Raw genomic sequence first — 18,478 nt, 5'->3', positions numbered from 1 at the left:
CAGTTGTCATGGTTACCCCAACTTTAAAAACGTGGATTTATCTCAACCAGTTTTCCAAAATTGTATCAGTAGTTACGCGTTTTCGTTAATTTCCCCCCTCATGGTAAATAAATAAAAATAATCAAACAAATAAATAAAAGTACACTTGTGCAAATTTTTACCGGAAAAGAAACTTTGAACTCTAAATTTCGACCAATGAGAGAGATGTAAGCTGCCGGTGGGTAAAGCAGTAATTGAGGTGAGTTCATACCTGTTAGTTAACTTTATTCGTTATATATTGGAATTTGTTTTCGTCTTTTGTGTGTAGCAATCTTTAAAGACGGTTTTAAGCCGACGGAAATGTTGACTTTACTTGTTTGGACGTTTTTGTTAAAGTTAGTTTAGGCAGCTTGCTAGTTGTTAGCATGTTAGCTAGCTCTGTACACCTAAGGGAACTAGCTTTCCTTGTCCAAACCAGAACACTGCGCTGTGCTAAAAATATCTGAATGGCCCCAGTACCAAGTGGCTGTCGCCCTGGCGGGTGGTGTCAGTGTGTAGTTTGGTTGCATAATGATGCCTGCCACCATCTCTGTCTGTTTGCACGCGCTTGAACTGCCTCGTGCCCCCAGCCTGTAGGATATGTTGTACAGGAACTGCCCGCTCTGACAAGGTTTACAGCCGCTGCTCTTTTGGGTGTTTTGAGCACATAAAATGTGTTTTTTCAGCTGCAGCTTTCATTCTTCTGATGAATTTCTCGTGTTTCTACAGATTGGTTGTGGTCTTAGAGGAAGGAGGCTGATTGAAGGTGGGTAGCGCATCCCTATATCTCCGTGGGAGTGCTGTGTATTTTCAGAAATCCGTTTTTTACGCTCGCCAACATTGCTTGTTTGCTTCTAGCCTGAAGGATGAGTGCGAAGAGAAGAGGTGGGAAGCCAAACAGAGGAGGGGGGCGATTTAACAAACCAAAAGGAGGTGGAGGAGGAGGAGGCGGCGGTGGAGGAGGTGGAGGTCGGAAAGGAGGAGCAGGTTTTTTGGATGATGATGACGATTTCAGCCTGGATTTTGGACCTCCTCGCCCCAGCAGGTAGAAAGTCACAGCAAAGAGAGTCATACAGGTATTTTGGTTTTCTTCATAGTTGTTTTTTTATTCAACAGACCGGGTAGAGGACGTGGAAGAGGAGGCAAAGAGAAGGGGCGAGGAAGGGGAGGTCCCAATCGAGACAGCGGACGAGATTCACAAAGCAGCTGGAAGCCTCTCCCCAGGTCCTTGGTGAGCAGCAGTGTTTCTTTGAAACCCAAAGCAGATGGTTTCAAGTCAGACGCGAGCAGCACGCCTATACAGAGAATCTTCATGACCAACGAGAACCAAGAACATCTGAAGAAGATGCTGCGGGAGCTGCAGACGCAGGATTTCGACGAGCCCTCTGAGTGAGTCCATGTTTCTGCAGGCGGAGCCGTTCCTTGGTATTTGTAATAGACTAAAATGGCTGTCTGCTTTAGTGACTCTGCCTCAGATTTTTCCGGAGCGGAGGAAGAAGAGGAATTGGATGAGTTGGATCACCGCGAGGAAGGCCAGTTTTGGGCCACAAATGATGAGCCCGTGGAGAAAGCAGAGAGTCCCATTTATGATTTGGAGTCTGACGAAGACCAACCGGCCTCTGAACCCGTTATCTCCTTATTTGCTATTGGAAAACTTTGCAGGTGAATTTCCTATTATCTTATATTTTAATTATTTAACGGCAGCAATCATGAGGTTTTTGCAACTCTTCTTTCTTAATGTGCGTTTGAGCGAGAATTCTGCCCCGCCATATACTCAAAAACTTAAAATGTACAGGCAGCCAGTAAAAATGAATTTGATAGTAAGCGACCAAAAAAGAAACAAAAAATGATGACATCACAGCGGGCAAAACCATCAAAAAAAGGAATTGTGCCAAAATCTCTTATGAGGCTAAAAAGAAAAAGTCAATATCAATGAAAAAAAAAATTGCATGTCGGGGATATCCAAAGGAAGTTTCGAAATTATTATGGGATGGCCACAGGACCCACAGCTTTTTGTGGCAAATTGTAAAATTCTGCGATTTTCGCATAATTTGAGAAAAGAAAACTTTTGAGCGTTCATCACCAAATTTCATTCACATACTGTACAGATACACAACCAAAGCTTTGTTGACCTTCGACCTCGGGAAGAGGCCCCCGTCTTGAATTTCCCACAGGAAAAAAAAAGAATCACTTTTAGTACTTTCAAAAAATAATGGATTTTGAACGGCATTAGTGTGGCGAGTTTGCAGTTCCCCTGTTGTAAAAATTCGAAACATAAATTTAAAAAAAATAAATAGAATAGAATAGAATAGAATGCCTTTATTGTCACTATACACATGTACAATTCGCATCACGCGCGCATACAGTGAAATGAAAAGCCGCTCACTATTCAGTGCAAACATGCATGAGAAAAGTAATCTCACAAAAATAGTAGAATAATACAATAATTTCACAAAAATGAAGAGCACAATTTACAAAGTACAAAATGTACAATAGAAAATTTCCACAGAGAGGTAGTTGAAACAAAAAACAGCTATGCCCATGATGGCAGAGGTATATTGCACTTGATGAGATTATATTGCACATAATGAAATGGTGTTGACATGATGAGTTCGGGATGGTTATGGCTTTGGGGAAAAAATGGTTTTCAAGGCGGTTTGTCCTTGATCTGATGCACCTGTAGCGCCTTCCTGAGGGCAACAGGTCAAACAGGGTGGGAACTGTCTTTTATGATCTTCCCAGCTCTGCTAAGACAGCGGGAGAAGTAGATGTCCGACAGGGAGGGGAGGGGGGAGCCGATGATCCTCTGAGCTGCTTTGACTACCCTCTGCAGTCTCTCCCTGTCTGCCATGGTGCAGCTGCCGTACCACGTTGTAATAACATGCATTAGAACCAACTTAGGAACATAGTTAACAAAAAAACCTCAGTTGCCTAGGAAATTTAAACGATAACTTCTGGCCATTCTTCTAAAAACATTACAAAGACCTGGTTGCTATGGAGACAAAACCATTAGAAAAGCCGCCATTTTGGAAAGAGCATTTTAAATGAATTTATCGTGTGTAGCTTTGACCAAGGTGGAAGGGGCAGAGGGGGTTAGTGAGGAATGTGTAGCAGCCGGTAAGCCAGTGAGGGCGGGTCAAAAGGGGGCAGCTTTTATTAAAAAATTTAATCTGTTTCTGACAAACTTTAAATGTTGACTTCCAAGAAAACGCATAACTTGACTTTTTTTTTCCTCCTCTTTGCAGGTATGGCTTCGATAGGGAGCGTAGCAAACGGGCACTAGAGTCTGGGAGCGGAGAATTTGGTGCGACTTTAGAACAGCTCCTTCTCCAGGTTTTCAGTGAACGCTTTGGGCAGGAGGTGGTGTTTCCCGACGGTCTGCAGGGTCTGCCGATGGACGAGTGCTTGAGCCAGAGGCAGGACGAAGCCCTGGTCTTATCCGCCATCTACGGCGAACGATTTACTGAGCGCATTGCCAACACGGTCTGGTCCGTCAGCCTGGATCTTCCCTTCTTGTCGGACCGTGCTGCGAAGAACGAAGGGAAGTCCGAAAAAACTGTTGACAAACGAAAGGTGTGCAGGTTCTTCTTAAAGAACCAAGGGTGCCACTTTGGGGACAGGTGCAAGTTCAGACACGATCTCCCGAAAAACGAGAAGTCTTTGTCCGATTCTTCAGACTTCAAGGGCCCCAGTCACCCTGGCTTCAGCAGCTATTCCCCTCCTGAATATGAGCTAGAAATCCGCTTTCCCAAAGGGAACCGGTACCCCCATCAGGCTCCGATCGTGGCCTTCAGCACCAACGACGAGTCTGTTGGAGCCGCCGGCAGACTCTGCGTCACGGAGAGATTGTACGAGGAGGCGCTAGCTGTAGCCAAGAACAGCGAACCCGTCGTTTACTCTCTCATAACCTTGTGCGAGGACGAGACCTGGATGAAGAAACTGTTGGCCGCAACTCATCACAAGTACAGCACGCCGCCGCCCGTGGTGGTCCCACCGCCACCTTCTCTCACGACCGTAAAAAGTAGGAGTGGCGCCTCAGAGGAATGCAGCAGCGGTGGCGTGAGCAGCCGGAGGTCCGCCAACACCCAGAGACCTGCAGACCGTGAGTCCTCCACACATTAGAACGATCATGTTGGATTGCAGGGCTCTATATGCGTCGCCTCCTTTGTTTCTAGAGGGGGAGATCGAGGAGGAGGAGGAAGAGGACGAGGATGTGGTGGTTGAGGCTGTTCCGGTCGAGACAGAGAGTTACGTCAACCTGAGGAAGAAGATGGCAAACAAGCACAATCAGAAGATCGACAACCTGCTGGCAGAAAACGGCAAGCTGCAGCGAGATTTCCGCAGAAAACAGGTGGAGGGGAACGAAACGAGCCCACGGTGGGGCTCACCTTCATCTCCATCTAGCCAGAGGAGTATGAGGTTAGAATAAATGTGTTGGTCAGTCTTCCAGGCGCTTCAAGGCGATGCTGGAGCACAGAAAGAACCTGCCAGCGTGGCAGGAAAGGGACAACATCCTGGAGGAGTTGAACAGGAGCCAGGTGCTGGTGGTCAGTGGGATGACTGGGTAGGTGAATTCAAGAGAGGTTGTTTTGAAGTTTTGAGTAGGAGAAAAAATTCAAAAGGAACAAATGTTTTAAGTAAATAAACAAAAGATCTAAACACCCGATAATCTTGCACTGGAGCTTCAGAGATTGAGATTTTATGTCATGTTGAGATTAAAGCTGCGAGCGGTGTGAAATGGCCCATAGGTGGTGCCTGCCCGATCTGTTCTCACTGCCTGCTTTTTTCCAAAAACGGCAGCTTTTCTATTGATTTTATCTCCAGATCAGCCTTCTTTTTTTTTTGGTTGCCTCTGGGTGACGAACAGATCTATTATTTTTAGAAGAATAAGCAAAAGTACATGTTTGAATTTCCTCGGCAACTAAGTTTTCTTTTTTGTTATCCTCCCCCCAACATTCCTAATGTAGTTATTAGCCAATGATTCGTGTCTTAAATGTTCTCAGTATTTGGGTAAAAAATCTGCGAGGAACAGGGAAAGCTAATGCCGCAAAAGTAAAACACAATAGAGGTGGTATTATATAAATTAGTGTCTTCCCAATCCCTTTCAGCAAATATTCAAACTCTGATAATATTAAAGGTGTGTTATGTGTAAACTGTGTGTATAAATGCAAATATTATGATTAGAATATGTTCTTTGGTTCATTTTCTAATCAATTTATAAACTGAAGTCTTTAATAGATTTTATGTATTCATGTATTTTTACTGACCTTCTCCGTTGTTTTTTTTGTTTGTTTTTTTACTGCTGAAACATTGCATGTTGAAATAAACAAATGATTGTCTGCCTTTCAGGTGTGGAAAGACCACCCAGATTCCTCAGTTCATCCTGGACGCCTCTTTAGAAGGCTCAGCAGAGCGGGTGGCAAACATCGTCTGCACTCAGCCGCGGCGCATTTCCGCCATCACTGTGGCTCAGAGAGTCGCACAGGAGCGCGCCGAGAGCCTCGGCCTCTCGGTGGGATACCAGATCCGACTGGAGAGCGTCAAGGTGCTGAAACACGCCAGCGGTTCATTAACCCTTTAACACTGGAGATCGGTGGTTATCGTAACTCTTGGTCCATTTATGCGATCAGAAAAGCGGCGTTTCATAAGTGTTGCATATCAACTAATGGCTCTTTTCTCTAAAGTTAAAGCTCCAGTATCAAATATAAATAAAATAGAGCAACGTATTTTCTGTCTGTTTAATAAGATAATCCTCCTTTTTCCAGTAACCCAGAAAATGCAGGAATTTATCAACAAATCTGTTCGGCTACATCCACCATAGGCACCATATTTTAGACTTTTGAAGTAATCTTTTGTCATTTTTAGTGGTGGACTTATTATTTTGCGATTTTCAAAATCACTTTGGGAATGTCTGAATTCCCTCCCTAACCCCTAAAGGACTATATGGTGCTCTGGATTTTAACATAATTTGAACAAATGTTCACTACTATTTAACGTCACCCATATGCCAAAGTAAAAACCTCATTAATATAAACATTTTATGAAAACAATGTATTGTGATGTGTTAACACTGTGTTGTGATGATTAAAACGTAGATGATTTATTAAAACATTTATTTAAATACATTATTTTCAAATGATTAATCGTTCAAACCCAATTATGGTCTCTATCTGCTAATCTAGTGGGCATCAGTGTACTCTAGTTTATCGCAGAGACTTCTGGGAAATTTCCAGGGCCTCAGATTTTGGAATTGTAGATTTAGACACCCTTCCAAAAATGGCCAACATGGTACACCAAGCAGTGGGGAATTCAAACATGGCGTGTTTTGGAAAGAGTTCGGTGCCTCTGAGCAAAGCTTTCCTCCAACAGTCGTCGGCCACCAGGCTGCTGTACTGCACCGCCGGCCTGCTGCTGAGAAGACTGGAGGGCGACGCCGACCTCAAGGGGGTCTCGCACGTCATCGTGGATGAGGTGCACGAGCGAACGGAGGAGAGGTGAGCGGGCGCTTTCACATCGCGGCAGCCCGTCATTTGTTCCGTTCTGCACAAACATTCACTTCTGCTTTTTTTTTAATTTCCCTCGCAGCGATTTCCTGCTGTTGGTGCTTAAGGACTTGATCACAAAACGTCCGGATCTGAAGATTGTTCTCATGAGTGCCACTCTCAACGCCAACCTTTTCTCCCAGTATTTCTACGACTGTCCCACCGTGCACATACCAGGTAGGACCTCTTCAAATCCAAACCTTTCTATTTCACTTCAATCTGAGCCTCTTCCTCATCCATTCAATGGAAATCTCTTCCTGCAGGACGCACGTTCCCCGTTGACCAGTTCTTCCTTGAGGACGCCATCGCTAAAACTGGGTAAGCAGGTACATTTTAGGAACCACACGGCGCTTGAAAGGAGTCCTAACAATCCACACGTGTTCACAGCTATGTCATCGAAGATGGCAGCCCCTACATGCGCTCAGGAAAACAAAATACCTCTTCTGCGACCGGGAAAGCCGCTAAAGGAGAGCGGAGGGACGTGGTGGATGGTTTAGGCGAAGACGTTTGGAATTTCATGTCTTTGTGTAAAAAAGACTTTGTGAAGGACTCGATTCCAGACCAGCAGCTCAGCCTGCAAGAGCTCACAGTCCGATACAAAGGTGAATGAAGATGTCTCAATTCTACGCCCTCTAGTACTTTTCCTTAGCTAGCAAGTCTCATGTGAGTCAGTTCTCTAAACCCATTCTGTAAAAAAATAAAACAAAATATAATATAACATAAATGCATTTTAAAAATTTTTCAGAAAGCCATGAAACTATACAATAGTTTAACAGTCTCAATATTCAGTAAATAGTCAATATTTTCAGAAATTATTCAATCTTTTTTTTGACAGAATTAAACTATTTTGCTCATTATCACAATCTGGGATGGGCAAACTTTTGATTCGTCGGCCACAAAGGGTTCTAAAATTTGACACAAGGGTGGAACAGGAACAGATGTTTGGAGTGTTTCGGTTATCCACCTAATAAGACAAAGAAAGAACATGGAATCTGGACCAAAAAATATATATACATATATTAAACAGAAGATTTTGGAGTTTAATTTCAAAAGTGTGACTTTTTGGCACCAATGGGTTGATGTCCCTCAGGGGAGAAAAAGGAAACTTGGAGAAATGCTGCATTCGTGTGATTGATCGGAAAATTGACTGGCTGACTTAGAAAAAACACACGAACGTCCAAAAAACAACAAATCATCCAACACTGCGTGAATCCGGAGTAACCTTCTGAATCCACTTTGTTCTGATGCTGAAAAACTGGATGGTTTATAAAAAATGAATTTAAATACTTTTTTTTTACATGAAAAATCATTCAAATGCATTGCATTGTGGTCTATATTTCACCAATCTATTGAGCATCGACGCACACAGGTTTTTCCCAGAGATATTTGGGAAATTTCCAGGTCTCTGGATTTTAGAATTAATAACAATAATAATACATTTTATTTCAAGCGCCTTTCAGGTCACCCAAGGTCGCTGTACAAGGTTAAAAATAAGAAAAACAGAATAAAACGTCAATAAGAAATTATCAGAGTAAAACATAAAGAACAGGATAGAAAAACAGACAAATGAGGTTGTGTTAACTGAACGGATGAACAGTATGATTGTTTGAAGAGATGAGTCCTGAGTTTGGATTTGAACAGTGGCAGCGAGTCGGTATTGCGTAGATCTGGAGGAAGAGAATTTCATAGCTGGGGGGACGGAGGGACTGAAAGCTCTGCCCCCCATGGTGGTGAGACGGGCAGGTGGGACATGGAGTTGGAGAGAGGAAGTGGAGCGGAGAGATCAGGAGGGAAAGGAAATGTGAAGAAGATCAGAAATGTAGGGTGGAGCCAGGTTATGTAAAATTGTAGATTCAGATAAGCCTCTGGGTTCAAACACTGTTGATGCTTGGTAATAATCTCTTTACCTCTATAGATACCAAAAAGTCTGTTCTTAAGACTATAGCTGCTATGGACCTGGATAAGATCAACATGGATCTAGTGGAGAGCCTGCTGGAGTGGATAGTAGATGGAAAACACAACTACCCGCCAGGCAAGAATCCCAAACTTGTCCTCAGGCTTTCAAAATAAATGCCTTAACAGCTGCACTCGCTTTACTGTAGAGATGTGTGTTTACAGGTGCAGTGCTGGTGTTTCTGCCAGGCCTCGCTGAGATCAAGATGCTCTACGAGCAGCTGCAGTCCAACAGAATGTTCAACAACAGGGGGGCCTCCAGGTCTGTGGGATTTCATTTATTTTTACATCTCGTCTAATGAGGAAGACAAATGTTTGTCAGAGGTTGACTGTTTGTCAAACCCACTTCAGATGTGTGGTGTATCCCCTCCACTCGACCTTGTCCAACGACGAGCAGCAAGCCGTTTTCAGCCGACCTCCCGAGGGCGTCACAAAAATCATCATCTCCACAAACATCGCTGAGACGTCTGTAACCATCGACGACGTGGTGTATGTCATCGACTCTGGCAAGATGAAGGAGAAGAGGTACCTGATCATTGTTTCCTCCACTGGTGAGACCAGGGACTGTTGTGGCTCTTTAACTAAAGTAAAAAAAATTCTTTTTTGAAAAGTAACGTTAAAATAAGTAAAACATTTAACTGCACTTTATGGTGAAAAATATACGGTAAGCTTCACTTAATTAATTAGATCTTATTTCATTTTAGTTTATAAGATTTAGGATTTTCAGGCAGAGATTTACAATAAACGTTAAAATAAACAGTTTTATTTTTTTAAATCACTGCTGACATCACACTACCTGCTAGTACATTTGCTGCTTTGAGATGATCCTATGTGACACAGGGTGTCTTATTTCTGTCAAACGTTATCAACTGTTTCATTATTTGAAAAAAAAAAAAAAAATTCTCTTTATGGTTTATTTATTAAAAAAACAGTATTTAACTTATATTTATCATAGAAGTAACAAAAACAGAAATACAAATCAGTGTTTTGTTTTTCTAAAGGGTAACTGTGGCTCCTGGGTTGTGCTCAATGGTGTCTCTCTAAGTGTTGAAGGTTGCAGATCTCTCGTTTAGATGAACCGATCTTGTCATTTTTAAGGTACGACGCGGCCAAAAGCATGGAGAGCTTGGAGGACACGTGGGTTTCCCGGGCCAACGCGCTGCAGAGGAAGGGCCGAGCGGGTCGCGTGGCCTCGGGCGTCTGCTTCCACCTTTTTACCAGTCACTGCTTCCGACACCTGCTGGCAGAGCAGCAGCTGCCCGAGATACAGAGAGTTCCTCTGGAGCAACTCTGCCTGCGGTAGATCCATCTGTCCGCTCTTTGCTTTCTGTCAAGTAGAATTCTTGTTGGTGCCAGCCACAAAAAAAGGCTGGCTTTTATTTTGAAATGGAAAAGGGGCTTTTTGATTGTAAAACGTTGCGTCTTGCAGAGTTAAAGTCCTGGACCTGTTTGCTGACCAGCTCTTGGAGTCCGTCTTCTCTCGGCTCATCGAGCCCCCCGCTGCAGAGAGTCTGGACGCGGCGAGGCTCCGCCTGCAGGACCTGGGCGCTCTGACCACCGAGGAGATGCTAACCCCGCTGGGTTACCACCTGGCCTGCCTGCCTGTTGACGTGCGCATCGGAAAACTCATGCTGTTCGGCGCCATTTTCCGCTGCCTGGACCCAGCGCTCACAATCGCCGCCAGCCTGGCCTTCAAGTCGCCATTTGTAAGAAGCCGAAAGCTGATTTCTGCGCTCGTTTTCTACAGCGTGCAACAAACGACAGGATTTTTCTTTCAGGTGTCGCCGTGGGATAAGCGCGAGGAAGCGAATGAGAAGAAGCTAGCCTTTGCGGTGGCTAATAGTGACCATCTGGCGTTGTTGCAGGCTTATAACGTACGTACCTTAACCTTAGTTAAAACCTCTTGGATCCACATTTCCATGTTATGCATCTTCTGTCTCACAGGGATGGCGCGGCGCGGCTAAGAACAGTAACAAAGCTGGCTTCCTGTACTGCCGGGAGAACTTCCTGTCATGGCGTGTTTTACAGGTTGGGGAGCTTTTTTTTTTGCTGATGGAATCTGCTAGACATGTGCGACTCAACAGTTCGACTTTTGCAGGAGATCGCCAGCCTGAAGAGGCAGTTTGCCGAGCTGCTGTCTGACATCGGCTTCATCAAGGAGGGCCTGAGGGCGAGGGTCATCGAGCGCATGTCCTCACAGGGCGCCGACGGGGTTTTGGAAGCCACCGGATCTGAGGTGACGCACATAAACACTCTTTTTTTTCTTCTGATTAGACCAAGTGGCAGCATGAATGGCTAAAGCCAGCTTGTGTGTGATACCACTGCACCTCCTACGTAACACATCACACCAGATTGTTACTGGTTACACACTTCAGCCTCACAGTTAAGCGTTTTCTTTTCACAGGCAAACCTCAACTCTGAAAACATCCGCCTCATGTCCGCCATGCTGTGTGCCGCCCTCTACCCCAACGTGGTCCAGGTGGGTGTCTAGTCACTCCGTCTGAACAGCCTTTAAAGACCCCCTCCAATGAAAATGGTGGTTTAATATGTTCCTGTAGCATTAAAAATGGAAATGGAAATTGCTGCATTCCATCAGGTGAAAAAAAGAAAAGAGTTGAAAACATATCTCTTGGACGGGTCAAAATGACCCAATTAGATCCATGTATGTCTTAATTTTCCTTGCCTGGCTCTAAACTTGCACGGTTGGATAGCTCGCAATATTGCTCGCCATTTTTGCTGTAATGTTGGGTTAGGGGTGTAAGATAGTGGGAGAGAGTGTAAACAGAGAGCTCTCGGTAGCGGGGGTGGCGCCAACAGTCTCGCCTGCAACTCGGAGGCAAATTTTTTTAGAACACCCTGGAAAGGATGTCCTAGAAAACAACGCAGATTTTACGATTTTGGGTAAAAACTGGCATACACTTTTATAAATGAGCTAAAGAAGATTGGAGTGGGATTTTAAGGAAAGGGAATCTGCTTTGGCTCCAGGTCCGAGCTCCTCAGGGAAACTTCAAGATGACGAGCACAGGAGCCATGAAGATGCATCCAAAAGCCAACGAGCTGCGCTTCGCCACCAAGAAAGACGGATACGTCAACGTTCACCCCTCCTCCGTCAACTATACGGTGAGATGAACCAAGAATCAATGCAAACTGAAGAATAACAAAGAAGAGCTAATGGGTTCTCCTCTTCAGGTGCGTCACTATGACAGCCCCTACCTGGTGTACCACGAGAAGGTGAAGACGAGCCGCGTCTTCATCAGAGACTGCAGCATGGTGTCCGTGTACCCGCTGGTGCTGCTCGGAGGAGGCCAGATGGACGTGGAGCTGCGGCGCGGAGAGTTTGTCATCTCCCTGGATGATGGATGGATCCAGTTTGCTGCTGCGTCTCATCAGGTTCCAAAACAAAACGCATCTCTTAGATTGGGTCAAAATGACCCAATCATTGTAGTAAAAAGAGTAGAAGTATTTTAGTCATCTGGTTTCTTTACATTATACACTCAAAAAAAGAATTCTGTATCTAGCTTTTGTAATTCTATAATCAGCCACATATTTTACTTTTAAACTTTAAGTAACGCTTTTATTTTGTAATAATAAGGACACCATAAAGACTACTAAAATATAAAGAGGACATCATCAAACCTGTACTTACATGGTATAAAAATACTTTTGGGGGGGGGGTCATTGTGACCCACGGATGGAAAAACTAGAAAAAATCCCAAAGAAGTTTCAAACGGACTTTCTGATTTTTTTGTGCCAGGTGGCTGAGCTGATGAAGGAGCTGCGCTGGGAGCTGGACAGACTCCTGGAGGACAAAATCAAGAACCCCAGCATGGACCTGTGCAGCTGTCCACGCGGCTCTCGCATCATCCACATGATCGTCCACCTCATCAGCACCCAATAGCTCTGCCGCACAAACCGCCCCCCCATCAGTGCTACACCTGTGTCCCCATCATGATTCACATTTGGATTTTTTAAAAATGTTTCCAGGCTAATTGTGTGAAACTTGACCACATGCATGACTTAGTTCTTTGCTGCATACGACGCTTTATTCTGAAAGGTTGCCTTTGAAGTTCTATGCAGATGATCAAGTCTTTCTGAAATGCAAGTGGAGGATCATTGTCTGGGCTGTGATTCGCACATTTTGTGCACGTATCGTGTGTGTTTGTTCTTTTTAATTTCAGGTTGTGTCACATTCACAACCGTGGAGTTTCTTGGGTCCATATTGGATCTCTTTAACTACGACTGGTTCTTCCTTAGATGTAACGCATGACGCAGATCCAGGATTCTGCATGGAATTCACTTGTCTGGTTTACATTTGCTGGATGTACTTTAATGTTAAAGTGATGTCATAACCACGTCTTCACTATGTGAACGCAAGGGCTTCTGAAATTGGGACGGGAGACGCCAAAGACCTTTGGAAGATGTCAACGACAAAAAAATGATTTCATGTTAAAAAAAAAAGACAAATGAAAGTGTAAACTGAACGTTCCTGGTTTTAAATTCTTGGACTAAAAACATGGAGATGTCATTGGCTTTACCCTTTAGAATAAACATTCTGACTGAATTAAGATTTGTTTTTAAATAAATTAAAAAAATGATTTATGCCTATTCTGAATGCAAAAATGATCATTCCAAATTTTCCATCTAAAAAAGAACTCTTGAACCTTTGTGCTATCCTATGGAGTCAAGATGACCATTGATGTGTTACCCCGACCACGACCACCAGTGAAGATCACAAATCATTGAAGACAAAAGGTTCAGAGCACTGTCTAGTGGGTCTAGATGACCCAACTCCTAATGTCAAAGTGCCTAGGATAGCACAAGGGTTAAGAAACTTTCAGGTAAATTAACTAAGATGTGTACACAAAATGTCATGAAGCTGGAATTTATGGAGTTTAGGCACATTTTATTGCATAAAAAATTGTAAAAATTAAAATTTTTGAATCAAATAAGCTCCATATTTAAAACTGGAGATGATTGTTTCCATTGTCTGAAGTTAAGAAATACAACATTTTCTTCCATCATTTCACAAAAATGCTTTTATTTCCTCACGATAAGACTGAACATTATTGTGAAACTCAACAGCACACAATCTCAGCTGGATACACGAACTGTGTAAAAGACAAAACCCTTTACCGCCACCTTGTGGACAGATTTAGAATGACACTTTGTTGCAGTTAGACCTGTGACGCTGATCAGCGGAGGTATGGTTGCCTCGCTGTGTCCTGCAGCACCCTGCACGTGCGCGGATGTCCGGAAGATGGCGGAGTGAGTGGTGGTGTTTGAGGCAGGGTCTGAAAGAGAAACCAATTTTTGTGTCCAATTAGGAATTTGGGTGAGACCAACCTTCCCCAGAAGTGTCAGAAAATCAATATTAGGAAGGAAAACAAAAACGGATTACTCCAGATATATTTTTCACGTTTTTTCTCTGCTGCATGAAGAATGGCTAACCCAAGACAAGCTAACGTTAGCGACCATGATTATGACCTCCCGGCTCTTGAAAACAGTTTTGAGGAAGAAGGAACAGTGCAAATGGAGCAAGCAGTTGCTGAGGATGTGAATGACCCGATCTGCTTAAACAGCCCAAACCCAAAAAGAATGAAGAAACGAGGAGCCACGAAAAAACAAGATGGCGCTAGTAGTGCTAGCCTCACTCATGCCATGCAGGCTATTCTAACCAGATTTGACGGCGTTGATTCCCGTATGGATGAAATCCAAACAGCTCTGAAAAGATTTGACGACTTGGAAAATAAATTGGAAGGCATAGAGAATCGGATGGATGGGATTGGAAAATCTACAAAAGAGAACACTGAAAATATTGTGAAGCTGCAAGAACGCGTGGAGCATCTCACATTAGAAAACAAAGAGTTGAGAGAGAAATGTCTGGAGAGCGAAAGATACAAGAGGAGATGGGACCTGCGGCTGATGGGGGTGCCAGAGAAAGACAACGAAAACACCAGAGAGGTCGTCCTCGGTATCCTCACCCGTGTGGTTCCGATGTCTGTGGAGAAGCTCCGGGACACCGTCGACACCGTTCATCGGCTGGGAAAAAGAGGCGCAGTGAATAACAACATGCCAAGAGCCATGATCATCCAGTTTGCAATGCGCACGGTGAGAGACGAAGTGTGGAGAAAATCCAAGGAAGTCAGAGTCTGCAAAGAGATGAAGATCTACTTCAGGGAGGACTTTTCCAAAGAAGATCGGGAAGCAAGAGCCAAACTCTGGCCGATGGTGGAGCAAGCCAGACGGAGCGGGAAGAGAGCCTTTCTGAAGGAGGGATACGCGCTAATTGAAGGGAGGAAAGTGGTGCCATGACGACCAGAGACAGAGTTTGAAGGTCTGTTTTTGTTGAGCATTAGAATGTTGTAATTTCAAGGTTGATAACAACAAGGTTTATAATTAAAAAAAATAAAAAAAATAATAACTTTTACTATTCTTGGGGACAGTGGCGGTTCTACCCTGAATTACTCCCCGGGCGAGACCCTCCTCCGGCGCCCCCCCAATAGTCACTTTGTCCATTTATTGTAACTGAAAATACAGTTAGGAAATATTTAATCAAACATAAATAATCTGAAATAAATATAAACTACAAATCACACTAATAATACACTAGAATAAATGTAACTGCAGCACTAAGAACAGAAAACGTTAACTAAAACCTAACCTTTGTGGCCTTCCTGATGCAAGCTTGTCAATAACGTCATCATATGAAATCTGCTCCCCCCTGAATGATTGATACTAACAACAGCAGGTTAGTGAGTTGCTCCTGAGACATTGGTGACCTCAGGTATGACTTGATCAACTGGAGTTTTGAAAAGCTAACAGCAGCAGCAGCAGCAGCAGCAGCAGCAGCAGCAGCAGCATGCTACCATCACAGCTTATTTAACATTATGAACTAATATACAACAATAAAACACAACAAAAACTTTGTGTTACAGCAGAGCAGACAGACACACGAATCATAACTAATGTTACAAGTTAAGGCAGAGCAAACATTTAAGAATAAATATCTTAGAAATGACGTTATTTGCAATATTTGGGCCTACTTCAGTTTTGGTCATGATAGACCAAACAAGAGATTTTTCCTCTGCAACGTTGTTGTTGTTGTAGGGCAGGTAGCATTCGAATTTAGAAAACGTGCATCTAGCTATGCGATAATACCCTTTTCTTTGTCTCTTTTCTCTTCTTCTTTTATTTTCTTTCTAAATTGGGCACCAGCTTTGACCTGTTTTCTCCATATTTCAGATGTTTTTGCATTTAGCATAAATGTCCTGACATAGGTATCAAGTCTGTCGACTAAACCAACTGTCATCTAAGTGAAGAATTTTTTTTGTTTCCCCACTTTTTATTTGGGCATTTCACACAAAAATAACCAAAAAAGCATGATTTTTTTTATACCCTTTTTATACCCGCAGCCCCCCCCCCCGTTCGTCAAACATTTCCAGCAGGAGCGCGTGCAGCTGCACCCAGGGGCGCCAATTCGCTACATGGCGGCGCAATTTTTACTTTTTCATCAAGCACTGAGCCGCGGCCCGCGACCGTTGCCCCCCTGGAAGAAGATCCAGCCAGGTTTGCGCATGCGTTTTGCGCTCCGTGCTCACCTCTCAGCCTGCACCCTTCACCCCGCGCCCCCTCCCTTCTCCTTCTTCACCCCGCGCCCCCTCCCTTCTCCTTCTCACACACATTTTGCGTCTACTTCTCAAAGACAGGAGGGAGCGCAGCTGCGGGGCGGGGGCGCCGCCAGGTTTCAGGCTGTTACAAACTCTGTGATATAAGTAAACCAATAGTGATGCATAAAGTATTTTACAAGAGCTGAGCCGCTGGCGCTGCCCCTCCGTCATTTTTCCGCCCCGGGCGATCGCCCGTATGGCCCGTGCCTAAAACCGCTACTGCTTGGGGAAGTTGGTCCAATTATGTTGCGTTATGGTTTTTGGACAGACATTCTGCTCATTCCTGCGTCTTCAGGAAATCTCAGCGTTTATTTGGACACCAAGGATTCTGCTCAGTGTTCATGTCTATTTTATTTGTTTCTTTAAATACCAGAGGTTTGAAAAATATTACAAAACGCAAGGCACTTTTTTTATTTTGTAAAGAACTTAAGGCGAATCTAATTTTATTGCAAGAAACCCACTCAGGTCCAGCAGATAAAGTCTTTTGGAAACAACAATGGGGAGATACAATCCTTTACTCACACGGCACAAGCCGCTCAGCAGGAGTCATGATTCTGTTTAACAGGTTTTCGGGGAAGTTAATTAGGCATCTTGGAGATAGAGAAGGCCGCTATTGAAATGAATGAGCAAGTCATTATTGTGCTGACTTTATATGGTTACAATAACAAAGTACAAAATAAGAATATGTTGGAAAAACTTGCTAAGGTTTTGTTGGAATGGAAAATTTCTCATGCAACAGATAAAATAATTATTGGAGGAGACTTTAACATTGCTTCAAACTCTTGGCTTGATAGATTACCCATTAAAGGACAACAACCAGAACACAATGATATAATTAGAAACTTCTGTTTGTCAACAAACACATTTGATTTCTGGAGATTAAAAAACCCCACATCTAAAAACTATACATGGATTAGTGCATCAAAGATTAACCAGCGATCAAGAATAGATTATTGGCTCATTTCTCAACCTTTATCTGCTCATGTAGGAAACTGTGAAATAGAACCGTCTCCACTTACTGACCATTGTTTAATCAGCCTTTCCCTAAAACTGTGTAAAAATACACACCCATCTCACAACACGTGGAAATTCAACAATAAACTTTTAATAAATGATATATTTATTAAGGAGATCAAATCTCTATGTTTGAAAGTCAAGGGAATGGAAATGACAAACAAAGGGAAGTGGGAGTGGTTTAAATTTGAAAGCAAACGTATAGCAAGTGAAATTGGCAAACATGTTGTAAAAAATAGGAAAATAAAGCAAAAGGAAATTGTCAGAAAGATGAATATTTTATGCAACAAGGCTGATCCTTCAGAGGAAGATCTGGCTGAGTTAAACATGCTCCAAAAACAACTTGATGAGATTTATTCAGAAAAAGCAAACGGTGCGTTTATACGATCCAGAGCTAAGTGGATTGAAGAGGGAGAAAAAAACACAACATACTTCTATGGATTAGAAAAATGTAGACAAACAAAAAAACAATTAGGTAAAATAAACAAAAAAGGAAGATTAATTGAAGACCCAGAGCAAATTAAATCTGAAATATTTTCATTTTACTCAACTTTATATAGCTCAAATTTTTGCCAAGAAAATTGTGACATATTCTTTACCCAAATTAAAGAACACATCCAAAAGATAGAATACGATGATAGAATTAGTTTAGAAGAAGATGTAACTATATCAGAAATTGAAATTGCATTGAAAAATATGAGTAATGGCAAATCACCAGGAATAGATGGACTGACTGCAGAATTTTTAAAGTTTTTCTGGCAGGACATTAAAGATTTAATGATTAACGCTTTCAATGATTGTATCCGTGAAGGTTGCCTTACTCCATCTATGAAAACTGGATTGATAACCTTACTCCCTAAACCAAATAAGGACAAAGTTAGATAATTGGAGGCCCATCACCCTGCTGTGTAATGATTACAAACTATTGGCACTAGTTTATGCAAACAGGATTAAAATGGTTCTAGACAAAGTAGTGGATAGTTTTCAATCTGCCTTTATAAAAGGAAGAAACATACATAATAATGTTAGATTAATTCTGGATATGCTACATTATCAATCTGTTACGTGCCGAGTCTTTTGGGGTGGATGAGCTTTCTTCTTGTTTTGGGTTATTAGTTATGTTAATTGAACGCGGTGGTATCTGGGGGGGCGATCGGCCCATCTCCTTTCTTCTAGGTTGGACGTCATTGCCTTGTCGTCCTGGTTGGCCTGTCACTCCATCTACAGCGTCGGCCCCGCCCCTCTGCGCTGGAGGCACGGACACATAAGCTGACGTGGCCCAAG

General features: G+C 43.1%; 1 protein-coding gene and 1 long non-coding RNA gene across 5 annotated transcripts; one reads left to right on the top strand and one right to left on the bottom strand.

Annotated features, from left to right (window-relative positions):
• Window positions 1-19: 19 nt before the first annotated feature.
• dhx57 (DEAH (Asp-Glu-Ala-Asp/His) box polypeptide 57) lies at window positions 20-13,074 on the top strand. 4 transcript variants are annotated; one of them, XM_078941514.1, is made up of 25 exons: window positions 20-238; window positions 748-784; window positions 877-1,063; window positions 1,135-1,407; window positions 1,480-1,680; window positions 3,264-4,120; window positions 4,194-4,369; window positions 4,461-4,582; window positions 5,368-5,563; window positions 6,388-6,512; window positions 6,604-6,737; window positions 6,824-6,878; window positions 6,948-7,162; window positions 8,476-8,592; window positions 8,679-8,775; window positions 8,865-9,042; window positions 9,616-9,812; window positions 9,943-10,219; window positions 10,292-10,387; window positions 10,458-10,541; window positions 10,612-10,749; window positions 10,918-10,992; window positions 11,499-11,633; window positions 11,703-11,903; window positions 12,268-13,074. In XM_078941514.1, the coding sequence occupies exons 3-25, from the start codon at window positions 885-887 to the stop codon at window positions 12,409-12,411; spliced, it is 4,272 nt and encodes a 1,423-aa protein (XP_078797640.1). In that variant the 5' UTR covers window positions 20-238; window positions 748-784; window positions 877-884; the 3' UTR covers window positions 12,412-13,074. The 4 variants fall into 4 exon arrangements, with proteins under 4 accessions (XP_078797640.1, XP_078797638.1, XP_078797641.1 ...); XM_078941512.1 differs by having other exon boundaries at window positions 27-238; window positions 4,194-4,395; window positions 4,469-4,582; XM_078941515.1 differs by lacking the exon at window positions 20-238 and adding an exon at window positions 531-649.
• On the bottom strand, window positions 8,777-9,750 carry LOC144989314 (uncharacterized). Its single transcript, XR_013653453.1, has 2 exons — window positions 9,616-9,750; window positions 8,777-9,042 (listed from the first exon to the last, which is right to left on the bottom strand). It is a non-coding gene; the product is annotated as an uncharacterized LOC144989314 (long non-coding RNA).
• Window positions 13,075-18,478: the final 5,404 nt, after the last annotated feature.

Source organism: Oryzias latipes, chromosome 23 (assembly GCF_053564925.1).
Source record: "Oryzias latipes strain Hd-rR chromosome 23, Olatipes_Hd-rR_3.1".
Lineage (NCBI taxonomy): Eukaryota > Metazoa > Chordata > Actinopteri > Beloniformes > Adrianichthyidae > Oryzias > Oryzias latipes.
Note: the sequence above shows the minus strand (reverse complement) of the source record. Positions and strands in the feature narration are given on the sequence as shown.

Bases quoted from the DNA above. Each gene is read 5' to 3' on its own strand.
- dhx57 (XM_078941512.1), top strand. From the start codon at position 885: ATGAGTGCGAAGAGAAGAGGTGGGAAGCCAAACAGAGGAGGGGGGCGA. The intron at 1,408-1,479 runs GTGAGTCCATGT...TGTCTGCTTTAG, and splicing joins GATTTCGACGAGCCCTCTGA to TGACTCTGCCTCAGATTTTT. The intron at 10,220-10,291 runs GTAAGAAGCCGA...TTTTTCTTTCAG, and splicing joins TGGCCTTCAAGTCGCCATTT to GTGTCGCCGTGGGATAAGCG.